Genomic DNA, 14666 nt, shown 5'->3' with positions numbered 1-14666 from the left:
TTAATATGGCTGCATCACTAACTAAATTTTTACTAAAATTATCGAAAAAATTATAGACAATATCTCGGAAACTAAAGGCGATATCTAGAAACTGATAACACCAATAAAAAGACCGTATCTCAAAATATATAACTGCATCTAAAACTAAAAATCGTCAAAATTGCGCTTGCGACAATCTTTTACCCAGGCGACGAATATATATAGAAGATGGCTATGTTTATAAACACAATAAAGCAAAATATCACTATCTTTTAAATCAAAGTCCAAATTGAACACATTTATCTTGTATGGTTGTGAAATTAAAGAAATGATGGTTTGCATATCTGCGTTAATGAATGCAGACAGATCTCGTCCATTCAGATCGCCTGCCGGTAGAGAAGTTTATAAAAGGCGGCTTGGAACTACCAGTTGTGGCGGCTCTGGATATTACACTCTTAGACCGCATATCGTACGAGATATACTTACGGTGCTGCTGTGAATCACGTCCATTCCAACAGCATCGAGAATATGCTATCTTAGTTAAATATACATACATAAACTATTATATAGCTTAGAAGGAAAAGTGTAACAGGTTAACTTATTTTAAGCATTAATTTTAACTTTACTTTTATTATATATTGCAATACATAATTCAAATGTATATACGTGAATGTATATAGGTCAAATGACTATAATAAATAAATAAATAAATAAAAATTCGCCATTTGAAAAGGTCGATGCATCGATACATCGATGTTGCTCCTCAAAAAAACATCGAAACATCGATGTTTTCCAGCGCTAATATAACTACTGCCATTGTAAAAATGAAGACATATTTTGTTATAGGGAGACACTATTAATCAATATAGCTATGAAATTTTTACCCAACATAAAAGTACATACATTATTATAATAGAAATACCATATATATTCAGTTTCTTTACAGAGTAATTAAAAATTTTATAAAACTTAAGTTCTTCAAATGCGATTTTCCTTAAAATTCGGTCCGTTGCTTTTAAATTCCATTAGGATTTTAAGAGACCAGTCTTTCGACATTTAGACAAAGTTCTTTTAATATAGAAAGGCTCCGATTTCTACATTAAAAGAACGATATGTACGATGCATTTATGTTTTTACGAAATGTATATTATATTAGCTATAAGTAGAAATCCAATTTATTTAACAAATAAAGTTCTTTGTACGCCAAATATCAACATCAGTTTGTAGACACCTGCGAAAGTCATAATCACATAATCCTAGGCTGTAGAAGGGATTCAATGGTTTAAAAATATGCAAACCGCGCCCAACTTTTATAATAAAACCACTGCTAACCCTGTTAGAAGTACTTGATCATTAAATAACCATTCAAATACTGTTCTTTAAACTTACACAATTTTACGGTCATGTAATGTTTCCACAAATTTTGTGCATAATGTCACATTTCGCTTGGCTAGATCTTGTGTAATCTGCCTTATCACGTTTATTTGGTTTTCTGGAGCCTTGCTATGAGTTTTGGTCACCAGTCGGACGTATTTCAGATACGGACAGTTCTTCGCTAACAACTCCAGAAACGATACGAAATTCTGAAACTAAATGAATGGTTATGAAATCTATAGCAGAATATATTTTGGCGTTTCTAAATACTTGATATTTCTCGTAAAGGTATGGTTCTTCAAGCAGCACCTCCTTTACTTCTGCGTCTAGGTACTTCCCAAAAAGATTCCGATAGCTATTGCCAACAGAATCTTCATCTATCGGTATACTTGATACAAGCTCTCCACCAATAACATGCTTCTGTACACGCTCCTTTATTTGTCGCATGCGGTCGTTGTATTCCTTGATCCTTTCGCACAAAATTTTTTTCTTAGATTCGTCGCGTTGGTCTTGCCAAAATAAATCAAGATAAAAATTGTATCATTGAAATACAAAGTACTATTGTTTTAAATATAGTAGAATTTGACTGGAACAGCATACTAATTTAAATATATCTTTTAATTTAAGAAAATCAGCTTGCTTACGCGCCACAAGTTGCATTACTAGCCGTTGGCCTTCTTCGTAGAGATCTTGCGCTTCTAAAATACGGCCCACCTGGTCACACTCTACTGCTCTCATTAAAATATCCTTGGCACTCATTTTATCCACCGCCATATTTTATGCTTTGTGAAAAGTTAGCTTATACTTCTACAAAGAAATAATAAAAATTCAAATGTAAACAAAACCCAAAGGAATGTGACTAGCTTGGCGCATCAGCGTAGTGAGATAATTTTATCGATAACTTATTTGAGTATCGAGTACCCAATACGTTTTAATAGATACGCAGAAAATTAATGCGTTGGGTTGGGCTTCGCTTCAACAGCTATGAATACATGAATTCAAATTCAGCCGTCCACATTCCAAAATTCGGCAACGCCTATGTACACACAAAGCAGAGAGATGGCCAACTCTCAACTTTTAGCGTACGTTGCTCGTCAGCTGTTGCAAATAAATAAAATATTTGTTTTTTACATTTTCGGGCAAATGAGCGTAAGTACGAAATGCTCTCACAAAAGTGCATAAACTGCCCAAAACCACGGGAACATAAAAACATGTTTTCGTGCCCGAAACTAAACGCTAAATAGCAAAAACATTACAAATTTAAGATTTTATCAGCAGCGAACACATTAACGTTAAATTAATAGTTCACTTGATGTTTTTTCACTTATCAATCAAAGAAAAACAGCTAAATATGCACATATGTATGTATTGGTTAAAATTTAAATTTTTAAAATTCTTCCCTTTCTTCTGTCAGTTTGACAGGTTTCATAAGGTTAAGTTGCGATCCTGTACGAGTCCGGACTTGTCAGAATTAGTCAGATTTTACTGCAAATCGATCCCGTACTCGGTTCTCTGACTACTGAGAGGACAAAAAAGAGAGTAAATAAGGTCCTCTCTCTGTCAGAAGTTACCAGTTTTACTCCGAAGATTTGTTGCTGGTAAATTCTGGCAAATGTGTAAATGTGGATTCTAATGAATCTTAATAGTGGTATTCATCTAAAGCGATAACTTTATCAAGCAGATAATCTTATAAGTTTACGCACTCTGTTACATGAACGACCCACACTCTCTTTTCGTTTACACATGCGACAATAGTCGTGTTTTCTTTGGTTATAGAGCTCAGTATCACTAACTTTATACTACTAGTACGAGGATAAAGAAATTTTAAAAACTAACTCACTAAATGTGAAAGAATTATATTTACGAGATAATATCTGTTTAAATAAATATACATATAACATAAAGGCTATTTATTTGAAGAAAGTTAGAAGAAACAAAGGCAGAATATCTGTTTGTGTTTGAATTCATTTATCACGGCTACCAAACTTTGCGGCCAAATTATCAGTGAAACAAAACAAACAGAACGGATAATAATTGAACCAGATCTCTATCAGGATCATATCGTTCTTGTTGAATTTGCGTGCAAAATTTTTATGCGGATCTCGATTATTACCTAAGAAAACATACATAGCTAGAGTTGCGACAGTGTTGTATTGACTTCAGTTTGTCAAGTTTATTCAGTGAAATCGCTGGAGAAATTTATCAGAAATGTGTAAACGAGTTTCCGTATAAATTTTGACAGTTCATTTATAAGGTTTACACAATTATAAGTTTATACGGTTTGCAATGCATTTATAAGGTTTGATGAATACTCTTAATGTATTTTTGGTTAGTCAGTACTAATTTGTACTAGAACTTACAAATTTATACTGGAAAAGTGTATAATAACCCAAAAAATTTGCAGGAGAGCCCTGAATCGAAAGCGTAATAACACGGGAGAGCTGCAAATTCTTGCAAGTGAAATTTTTACTAGCGGAAGAAGAAGAATGAATGTCAAAAGTTGCCATTTGTTGAATTGGTTAAACGTAAACAAAAGTAAAATAAGTGGAAATCAAAATATTAATGATGTTCTGGCCTGTTTAAGTGCTTGTGTGTAATGCAGAGTTTAAAACTGATTTATAAATAGTAAAATGTTTACAGCAGAATGACAAAACGGTGCAACAACTATTCACTTGCAAGTTCTTACAGGCTTCTTGTATGGGACCAGCTGAAATTGAACGGCGTGCGAATGAAGCTAACTCAATTTCCAATTTTTGTTCTGCATGACATTTTGATTTGACATTTCGCTCAATGAAATCAAATACAAACGCACGCAAGACAATTTAGGGTGAAGCAAGAAAAAAATTCTACGGCGTGCGTACCAAAACGCAAGCCGCGAATATTAGGTTAGCCTGTTACTAGTTTTGTGTTCAATAACTTTTTCTATTTTACGCTCCATTTTGTTTTTACGCTCTCGCTACAATCTTTTACTGGAGAAGTTACTTTACAAACCTACAAACTCGACCGGAAAAATAGTCTGCGCGACTTCGGGCTAGTAAGGAGCAAAAATTACTATCTCAAAGTGGCTCTCGACAGCCAGACAACCAACCAACGAAAACAAATTGGACACTTTCGGGCGAGCAAAAAAATTTTTGGGCAAGGTGCAATAGTTACAGGTACTGTCTTCCATATACCATATATGTACCCATATTTTTTTTTTTAACAAATCTTCTTGCAGAGAACTTATTAAATTTGTTTGTAAATAAATTCAAAAATTTGTGTCTCTCACTTCATTTCAAAGATTTTTTTCTTTTGAAAAATTATAAAAATTAAATTGAGCGAAAACAAAAGGCAAAGTCAAATAAAAGTAGAAGAATCAACATTGAATNAATATTAATGATGTTCTGGCCTGTTTAAGTGCTTGTGTGTAATGCAGAGTTTAAAACTGATTTATAAATAGTAAAATGTTTACAGCAGAATGACAAAACGGTGCAACAACTATTCACTTGCAAGTTCTTACAGGCTTCTTGTATGGGACCAGCTGAAATTGAACGGCGTGCGAATGAAGCTAACTCAATTTCCAATTTTTGTTCTGCATGACATTTTGATTTGACATTTCGCTCAATGAAATCAAATACAAACGCACGCAAGACAATTTAGGGTGAAGCAAGAAAAAAATTCTACGGCGTGCGTACCAAAACGCAAGCCGCGAATATTAGGTTAGCCTGTTACTAGTTTTGTGTTCAATAACTTTTTCTATTTTACGCTCCATTTTGTTTTTACGCTCTCGCTACAATCTTTTACTGGAGAAGTTACTTTACAAACCTACAAACTCGACCGGAAAAATAGTCTGCGCGACTTCGGGCTAGTAAGGAGCAAAAATTACTATCTCAAAGTGGCTCTCGACAGCCAGACAACCAACCAACGAAAACAAATTGGACACTTTCGGGCGAGCAAAAAAATTTTTGGGCAAGGTGCAATAGTTACAGGTACTGTCTTCCATATACCATATATGTACCCATATTTTTTTTTTTTAACAAATCTTCTTGCAGAGAACTTATTAAATTTGTTTGTAAATAAATTCAAAAATTTGTGTCTCTCACTTCATTTCAAAGATTTTTTTCTTTTGAAAAATTATAAAAATTAAATTGAGCGAAAACAAAAGGCAAAGTCAAATAAAAGTAGAAGAATCAACATTGAATTGCGTCAAAATGAAAATAAGGGAGCACAAATTTCGATGTGAAGCAAAACTCTCTCGGAAGACAATACCTGTAATTACTGTACCAGGATCCTTAGGGCCGGTTACTCAATGTCTGGTTAACACTAATCTGCGGTTAAACATCGTTATCGACGACTTCGACTCCTTGCATATAACAGGGAGTCGATAACGTCGATACCTATGTTTAACCGGAGATTAGTGTTAACCAGACATTGAGTAACCGGCCCTTAGGCTTTCCGCACATCTGCTCGGCTAATCATAGTTGCATACATCTGTATACTCGCTCATCATGCTTACATTTTTTTAAAACTTTCACTTTTTGAAGTGAAACTTCTTACACGAGTTCGGAGATGGGTGCGTTAAATATTTAACACCAAGTCATAAAATCTGTATCGTTCGAGCGATTTTCAAAAATGAGTTGTCGCATGAAAGGCCTCATCCTTCGGGTGTCCAACATGATATGATTTTAGTTTTTAAAGGGTTGCCATATATACAAAAATCAAATTCCAATTATTTATTAAAATAAATAAAGTATCCCAATATGGGTAGTAAATGAAATGGTTTTGAATAAAGATGAAGATGAAGATGATGAGGATGAGGATGAAGATGAAGATGAAGATGAAGATGAAGATGAAGATGAAGATGAAGATGAAGATGAAGATGAAGATGAAGATGAAGATGAAGATGAAGATGTGGATGAAGATGAAGATAAAGATAAGTACTGTTATGATCGACCTGTAATTCTCGGAGGCGATTTCAACGTCAACTTTTCGCTGGCCAAATCTGAGGAACTACCAATATGTTTGCAAGAAAAATTCTCACTGGAAATGGTTAATGGTAGAAATGATCCAACAACCAAAAGAGCGGCTACCATTGATGCGGTTTTTTCCAGACGTATTAATAATATTGAAATTTAACATTTCATATCTTACTTTAGTTACCACAATCTAAGTACTTGTTAATATTGCAGATATGGATGTTTCCTCAGGCCCAAATAATAATAAAACTTTTGCTTTTTCCGCGCGTACGGACTACACGCACTAAGCACTTCTGTGGTATTTTCCATTTCCACAACAACTCATATGGCAATTTAACTTTCTGCACATTTCTTCCCGCAAAAGGTTCGGTCTGTTTCGGACAGGAAGAAGAAGACGTTTACGATCAAAAAGTGGAACGTATACGCTCTCTATTACCCATTTTTATAGCGTGAGGAACGCTACTTCTACAGTTGTAGCATTCCTGTTATTTAGAGCTGTAAAAGTATCGAAAATTCGGATACTCGTATGTATTCGTTACTAATACTAATCCATTCAGCACCCGTGCAGTAACGATGCACTCGTTGCTTTTGATACAAACACTTGTACATCACACGCATGAACGAAAGGCACAAGTTCACGTAAGAACAAGTGAAAAAAGTCGATTTTTTTAGCGGGTTCTACGCCATCTTGTTTCACTGGAAAACGAGCGAAAAGTAAACAACGCAAAGAAAACAACGAAAACCAACATTAGCCAAAATTATTGTCAGCCACTTTAAACGCACAATTTAGGTAAAATGATGCAACAAAATACTTTAAAATGTGTTGTCATGTTGAATTAACTCTTCTTTACTTGAATAAAAGTGTAAAATGGTGGTGATTGTGATGTAAACAAACGCTCTGCTGACGAACGCGCTTTCGCAAACATTTTTCTCAAAACCAGTTACAAATACAACGTCGCGTTCTTACGTGATCTTGTATTTTTGGTTCATGCATCACACGAACCATCGAAACCAAAGAACGTAAATCTATAGATTAATAGTGATATTCATCTAAACCGATAACTTTATCAAGCAGATAATCTTATAAGTTTACGCACTCTGTTACATGAACGACCCACACTATCTTTTCGTTTACACATGCGACAATAGTCGTGTTTTCTTTGGTTATAGAGCTCAGTATCACTAACTTTATACTACTAGTACGAGGATAAAGAAATTTTAAAAACTAACTCACTAAATGTGAAAGAATTATATTTACGAGATAATATCTGTTTAAATAAATATACATATAACATAAAGGCTATTTATTTGAAGAAAGTTAGAAGAAACAAAGGCAGAATATCTGTTTGTGTTTGAATTCATTTGTCACGGCTACCAAACTTTGCGGCCAAATTATCAGTGAAACAAAACAAACAGAACGGATAATAATTGAACCAGATCTCTATCAGGATCATATCGTTGTTGTTGAATTTGCGTGCAAAATTTGTATGCGGATCCCGATTATTGCCGAAGAAAACATAGCTAGAGTTGCGACAGAGTTGCATTGGCTTCAGTTTATCAAGTTTATTAAGTGAAATCGCTGGAGAAATTTATCAGAAATGTGTAAACGAGTCTCCATACAAATTTTGACAGTTCATTTATAAGGTTTACACAATTATAAGGTTATACGGTTTACAATGCATTTATAAGGTTTTATGAATACCCTTAATGTTCTTTGTCGAAAATATTCTTTCCTACATATGCATACATGTACATATTAGGGATGTTTCGAACCATGATTCAATAATAAAAGGTTTGCTCAGAAAAGTTTGATCGCTTCCTCTTTACAAAATCGGCTCCCTTGGTGTGTGGGTGCGTGCGTGTGTGCAACCTTTTGTAAAGGCCCGTCCACATAGAACTTTGGCGANTTAACTCTTCTTTACTTGAATAAAAGTGTAAAATGGTGGTGATTGTGATGTAAACAAACGCTCTGCTGACGAACGCGCTTTCGCAAACATTTTTCTCAAAACCAGTTACAAATACAACGTCGCGTTCTTACGTGATCTTGTATTTTTGGTTCATGCATCACACGAACCATCGAAACCAAAGAACGTAAATCTATAGATTAATAGTGATATTCATCTAAACCGATAACTTTATCAAGCAGATAATCTTATAAGTTTACGCACTCTGTTACATGAACGACCCACACTATCTTTTCGTTTACACATGCGACAATAGTCGTGTTTTCTTTGGTTATAGAGCTCAGTATCACTAACTTTATACTACTAGTACGAGGATAAAGAAATTTTAAAAACTAACTCACTAAATGTGAAAGAATTATATTTACGAGATAATATCTGTTTAAATAAATATACATATAACATAAAGGCTATTTATTTGAAGAAAGTTAGAAGAAACAAAGGCAGAATATCTGTTTGTGTTTGAATTCATTTGTCACGGCTACCAAACTTTGCGGCCAAATTATCAGTGAAACAAAACAAACAGAACGGATAATAATTGAACCAGATCTCTATCAGGATCATATCGTTGTTGTTGAATTTGCGTGCAAAATTTGTATGCGGATCCCGATTATTGCCGAAGAAAACATAGCTAGAGTTGCGACAGAGTTGCATTGGCTTCAGTTTATCAAGTTTATTAAGTGAAATCGCTGGAGAAATTTATCAGAAATGTGTAAACGAGTCTCCATACAAATTTTGACAGTTCATTTATAAGGTTTACACAATTATAAGGTTATACGGTTTACAATGCATTTATAAGGTTTTATGAATACCCTTAATGTTCTTTGTCGAAAATATTCTTTCCTACATATGCATACATGTACATATTAGGGATGTTTCGAACCATGATTCAATAATAAAAGGTTTGCTCAGAAAAGTTTGATCGCTTCCTCTTTACAAAATCGGCTCCCTTGGTGTGTGGGTGCGTGCGTGTGTGCAACCTTTTGTAAAGGCCCGTCCACATAGAACTTTGGCGATGCGTTGGCGTCGCTTCAACAGCTGACTATGAATACATGAATTCAAATGCAGCCGGCCACATAGCCAAAATTCGACATGTTGCAAAAAAATAAAATTATGTGAAATATTTCTTCTTTTCAATCAAGTGCGGACAAGAAATATCGTTTTTAATGGAATTATTTTATGAAATATTATTTTATCTGTCGTTAGTATGTTAATTTAGTGGCCCAAGCATTCGCTGACAAGCGTTCGTTGTAGCCAGCATATTTTTAACGTCCGTTCTGTCAACCCAACGCCAACGCCAAAGCCAAAGCATAAGTTCTATGTGAACCGACCTTAAGGGAGTTTAGCGAGTGTCAAAACTCGAATGTCACTAATGGTCCGAACACAGTGAAAACGACGAGCTACGGCCACACCTGTAAAATTATTTTAACACATACTCTTATATAAGATATATGTATATAATCATTTTTGCGACGACCGGGCTACACCACTGCTGTGGTTGTGGCCAGATTAGATCTATTTCTATTTTTCCGGCGATAGACAAGGTTCTTCCTCTTCTTTTATGCCAAACTCATACAAATTCATGATTTCGTTGCCGCGTTCAAAAAAATCATGTCGTCATCGACAAAGTGTTTAGATAATGAAGATAACAAATTGGAAGTTGTAGCCCGTTGCTCGTCGTTTTCAATGTTTAATTATTGAATCATGGTTTCGAACGTCATATTTTTCACATTCGCGAATGCGAATGATAGGAAAAAAAGCTATAATCAACTTAAATCATCGTTTTTATTACTTAAAAATTTTGTAAATTATTAGAACACTGAACGAGTGCTTAACCTATATAGTGTTTTAATCTAGTAGTCTAAGTTCAAAAGGGGTATAGTATAGTAGGTTTAGTAGTCTAAGTTCAAAAGGGGTATATTATATTTCAAAAAAAGTAATTTGCTACCTTTTCTCCCATGAGGCGATTTTTTAGGGTATCGTATATAAGGCCGGCTGCACTGAACAATTGCTGTTGTGGTAGCAGCATACAAGTTCCTCAAAGAGTTTTTGGGGAGTGTTGCTGGAGTGACAGTCCTTGGCCAAATATAAATCTGGGTCGTTCTTGGAACGCTGGCGGGTGGAGCGCTCAAATATTTGCGGACCATATCTGTCAACTTGTCGTATTGTAGTTTAGTTTTCCGTCAATCGAGAGGATTTTCACCGAGACGAGCTCGTTTTTCTTTAAGATAGGCCTTCAATTGAGCTTTAATTTCAAATTTTTTAATGTCTCCAGATTCTACATCCGAGCCTGCGCTTTCACTGGAGCAATCTAAAATTATTTCCAGGTTGCTTAAATATAAGTACTTGTTGAAGGCCCATCAATATTGCTTGATAAACTAATTAACCGTTTAGCGCCTGAACCTAGGTATTGTACGCACCATGTAGCTCGTTTCTGTAACAATTATCTACCAAGGCGAATTCATATACGAATACATTTCTTTTTCATTTGGTAGGTCGGTCGGCAAAGTACCAAAATTTTATATTTGGCTTCTGTTGAGCTAATAAACCCCCTATTAATTTTTCTTTAACATCCATTATGTACAGATATCGGCCTGTTGCAATTTTATTATTCTCAAATACTCTCGTTTGATACCCATATGGCAACACTTAGTTTATATTATAAATTTAACTGAATTAAAGTTTTCAAACCCGCTTCAAGAATATTTTCAAAAGTAAGCTTCCAAATCCTCTTTAGTTTAATATTCGTATTGCAATATTTCATTTATTTTACAAATCGACTGTTGAACTTACTGAGTTTTTTCCAATACTCCTCATTTTCAGAATATCAAAGTATTTACAGGAGCTGAAATGTGCCGAAAAACCATGATTTTTGTACTTTTAGGATAGAATATCTCCAAAACCTGACGTGATTGGGCTATTCTGGGGTCAGATTTGAATTCAGCACGTCAAAAACCTTCGAAAAACTATAGTCCGATTCTTGGTGAGAAAACCTTGTTGGCCTGTGTTATTTGTTTTCTTTAAATACGGTGTTCAATTGTAATACTAATTAGTATATTTTTTTTAAATACAAAAGGTATTTTTTCGTTTAACTGTGTTTGTTGTGGGGGTTAAATCACCTTTACAATGATATAAATATTTTAAAAATCAGTTCAAAATTTTCTTGAAATATTAAGTTTTTAATTTTTCGAAGAACTGACCTTTGACCCGTTATAGCACCTGTAATATAAGTTTTCACATAAAAAGTTATTTACCATATAAATAAGAGCAAAAGGCGGAAAGTTGGTTTGGTCCAATACCCAGCCGAGTGCTGCACAGTGTAATTACTTTTTAAGGAAAAAGCACTTGGGCAATGATATATGTGAAGATTACTTGGAAACAATATACGCATATCCACACATATTGTTACGATTATCCTCGAAACCTTGAGGGATTACCCAAATATACTCGGGCTCGTATCGCTGGATTGTTAAATAAATGCTAACGATGACCGAATTGTAATACAATTAACTTTATTGTACAAAAAACAATTTACAATTCTTGCTAATACAGTAAAAACACTTTACAATACTTGTTAAAGCAATAACAACGCTTTACTACTTGTTAACACAATTAAACTTATAGCTTGCTTATTCGCAACTCGATTCTCCGCTCACTTTACTTGTAGCTTGCTGACTTGTAACTCTCTCACCTCGTGGTGGCGGCGCCCTTATATACCTGCGCTGGCACTTATGGCAACTCTAGAACATTCTGAAGTTTATCGCTCATTCTCTTTCTCTCGCTGTTCGCAGTGTTCATCCAACTTGACGTTTCTCTTTGTGGAACATTCTACGTCATTCTTCGAACATTCTGCCTATTTCTCGTTGTTCGCTTTGTGTTGCCGCAGTATTCGCCACAATATATTCTTACCTGATACAAGATCCATGAGAATTTGTATGCCATCTTGGTAAAGATTTGGACTTCCGAAATTCGGCCCGCCTGATCAGATTGAACTGCACGCATTAGTTGCGTTCCAGATGCTTCACGATATTCAAGATTTGCATGAAAAGGTGTTTTCTTCATTAATAAACTATGGAAGGTGGTCACCTGGAACGGCTTCCTGTAAAAACCTGCAAATCGTGAAGCATCTGGAAACCAACTATTAATATATCCTTGCCCAAGACGTTTGCACTATTTTCAACAACCACTTTAACAAGCTTTCGCTAAGGCTTGCAATTTATGTAAATATTTCTGCGACACACTCACACGATACACTTGCAATTTATAAATAAAAATATAATTATATCAAATACATACACTGAAAATTTTTGGAAAATAAAGCCGAATGCTTAAATATGTTTTAACTATAAAATTTTGGGACAATCCTGAGAAATTGTCAACGTGACGTAAACAGTAAACAAAGGCGACCAGCTGTTTGATATGAGTTGTAATGTTGCCAGATGTGCGATGATTACTGCTTACTTGATTGTCTTTGCCAGATGTAAAAATGTTATGTTGCACCCAAGCATTTGGCTTACGTTAAGTCAAGATGCGTAATTAAAACCACAGTATATACAGTAATCACAGTATATATAGTAATAAACCTTTTTGAGTACTCCTCGGGGGTAAAATCTGATCAGGGTTGATATTGATAAGGAGAATGAAATTTGTTGATTCAGAGTTATATACAAAATTTCTGTGGTATGAAAGGGAGCAACAACCTTGCTATGACAGAGTGGCACATGCCATGACTGTATAATAGAGACCGAAATTAATTTCACAAGTGTAAAAAATTGGAAATTATTCTCTATTACTATAGATACTAATACAGATCATTATAGTTCAGTGTGTAACTGGTTATATTTTACCATAAATGATAATGATCTGTTAAATACTGACAACGCTAATACCTAAACCAAATTTAAAAGTTGCGTTCCAGATTCCTCACAATTTGCAGGTTTTACAGGATTTGCAGGAAAAGCTGCTTTCTCTTAGTGAATTTCATACAGAATACGGCTTGTAGCCAGAGGCAGTGGCATGTAAGACTCATTTAAATCCACTTATCATGTTGGAGCAGCTCCGGGTAATGGACCATTGAATGTGGCTGAAGTTATGGCCACCATAACCAACGGAGTCTCCACGCAAACGCATGCCCTGAATTTATACGGTAGCAATTCATAGCAATTACTATGGTATGTATGTGTTATTCATATTTGTGACATTCTATACTATGATCAAATCGATATTAATTATTTCTGAGGAGCTCCGGGTAATGGTCTTGACAGTTGCGCTGGCAGGAATTTGAGTCTCTATAACTACACAAAAATCGTTTTTTTTTAATAAAAACTTAAATATATTCGGAATTTAAGAATTTTACTTGATATATTCTGAAAATAACGCAAAAATCACTTTTTTTCATAAAAATATAATCTTACAATGGATATTTCTTTAATTTTAAATTTACATTTAAGAAAACTCCATTCAGTACAATAACTTCGATTTCAGTTTTTCAGTTTATAGAAACACAAGCGTTAATTATGTTCTTAACAATTGATATTGTTCTTAATTAGGCATTGATATCACACTTCACCTATATTTTGTTCATAAATAACACATAATATCATATATTTTATCCTCGAAAAGAACTTTTTCTAATCATGAGGCGAAACTCCCCACAGTTAGTGTCGCCTTGCGTGCAAAACGAAAACGCTGCACACAACCCCAAAGTACCCCTCGGGGACCAATTGGTGAAAATCTTCGAAAAGGTTTATTACTGTATATACTGTGACCAGTGTTGCCATTTTAGTCGTTTTCCGGCTAGATTTAGCCGGTTGCGATAGCAAACAGCCGGACAAATTTCGATTTAGCCGGCAGCCGTTTTGCAGAAAAAAATGAGCCGTTTTTAGCCGATTTTGCTATTTGCCTTGTTTTCTTAAATTTCAAATATGTATATATGTTTCCATTTTTGACTAAGCGACCCAAAATCTGTTAGAAATGGCTACTAGCCTAATTTTCATGACAGGCAGGGTTGTAATCCAACGTAGAATTACTCTTGCCAACAAGTGCTACTTTGGACTGAGTAGGCAATTCAGGAGTAAAGTCCTCTCTCGACGTACGAAAACCACGCTCTATAAGTCACTCATCATGCCCGTGCTGGTATATGGCGCAGAAGCATGGACAATGACAACATCCGATGAGGCGGCTCTTGGGGTGTTTGAGAGAAAGATTTTGCGGAAGATTTACGGTCCTTTACGCGTTGGCGACGGCGAGTACCGCAGACGATGGAACGATGAGCTATATGAGCTTTACAACGATATGGACATAGTGCAGCGAATTAAAATACAGCGGCTCCGCTGGCTTGGTCATGTCGTTCGAATGGACACCGACGCTCCAGCTCTGAAAGTATTCAACTCGGAAC

The 14666-nt window shown here is 35.1% G+C and overlaps 1 protein-coding gene across 4 annotated transcripts; it reads right to left on the bottom strand.

Moving 5' to 3' along the window:
• Positions 1–542: 542 nt before the first annotated feature.
• Positions 543–12690, bottom strand: LOC108359318 (MIT domain-containing protein 1-like). 4 transcript variants are annotated; one of them, XM_017611138.1, is made up of 6 exons: positions 12179–12690; positions 1998–2160; positions 1663–1862; positions 1369–1568; positions 1139–1312; positions 543–1076 (listed from the first exon to the last, which is right to left on the bottom strand). In XM_017611138.1, exons 2-5 carry the CDS (start codon positions 2125–2127, stop codon positions 1159–1161), a joined length of 684 nt encoding a protein of 227 aa, XP_017466627.1. In that variant the 5' UTR covers positions 2128–2160; positions 12179–12690; the 3' UTR covers positions 543–1076; positions 1139–1158. The 4 variants fall into 4 exon arrangements, with proteins under 4 accessions (XP_017466627.1, XP_017466624.1, XP_017466626.1 ...); XM_017611135.1 differs by having other exon boundaries at positions 1624–1862; positions 12179–12688; XM_017611137.1 differs by having other exon boundaries at positions 1624–1862; positions 12566–12688.
• Positions 12691–14666: the final 1976 nt, after the last annotated feature.

The sequence above is a fragment of the Rhagoletis zephyria genome, unplaced genomic scaffold (assembly GCF_001687245.7).
Source record: "Rhagoletis zephyria isolate East Lansing unplaced genomic scaffold, Rhagoletis_zephyria_1.1 Rzeph_scaffold_00372, whole genome shotgun sequence".
NCBI classification, from domain to species: domain Eukaryota; kingdom Metazoa; phylum Arthropoda; class Insecta; order Diptera; family Tephritidae; genus Rhagoletis; species Rhagoletis zephyria.
The sequence above is the reverse complement of the archived record's forward strand: the minus strand, read 5'-3'. Positions and strand labels throughout refer to the sequence as shown.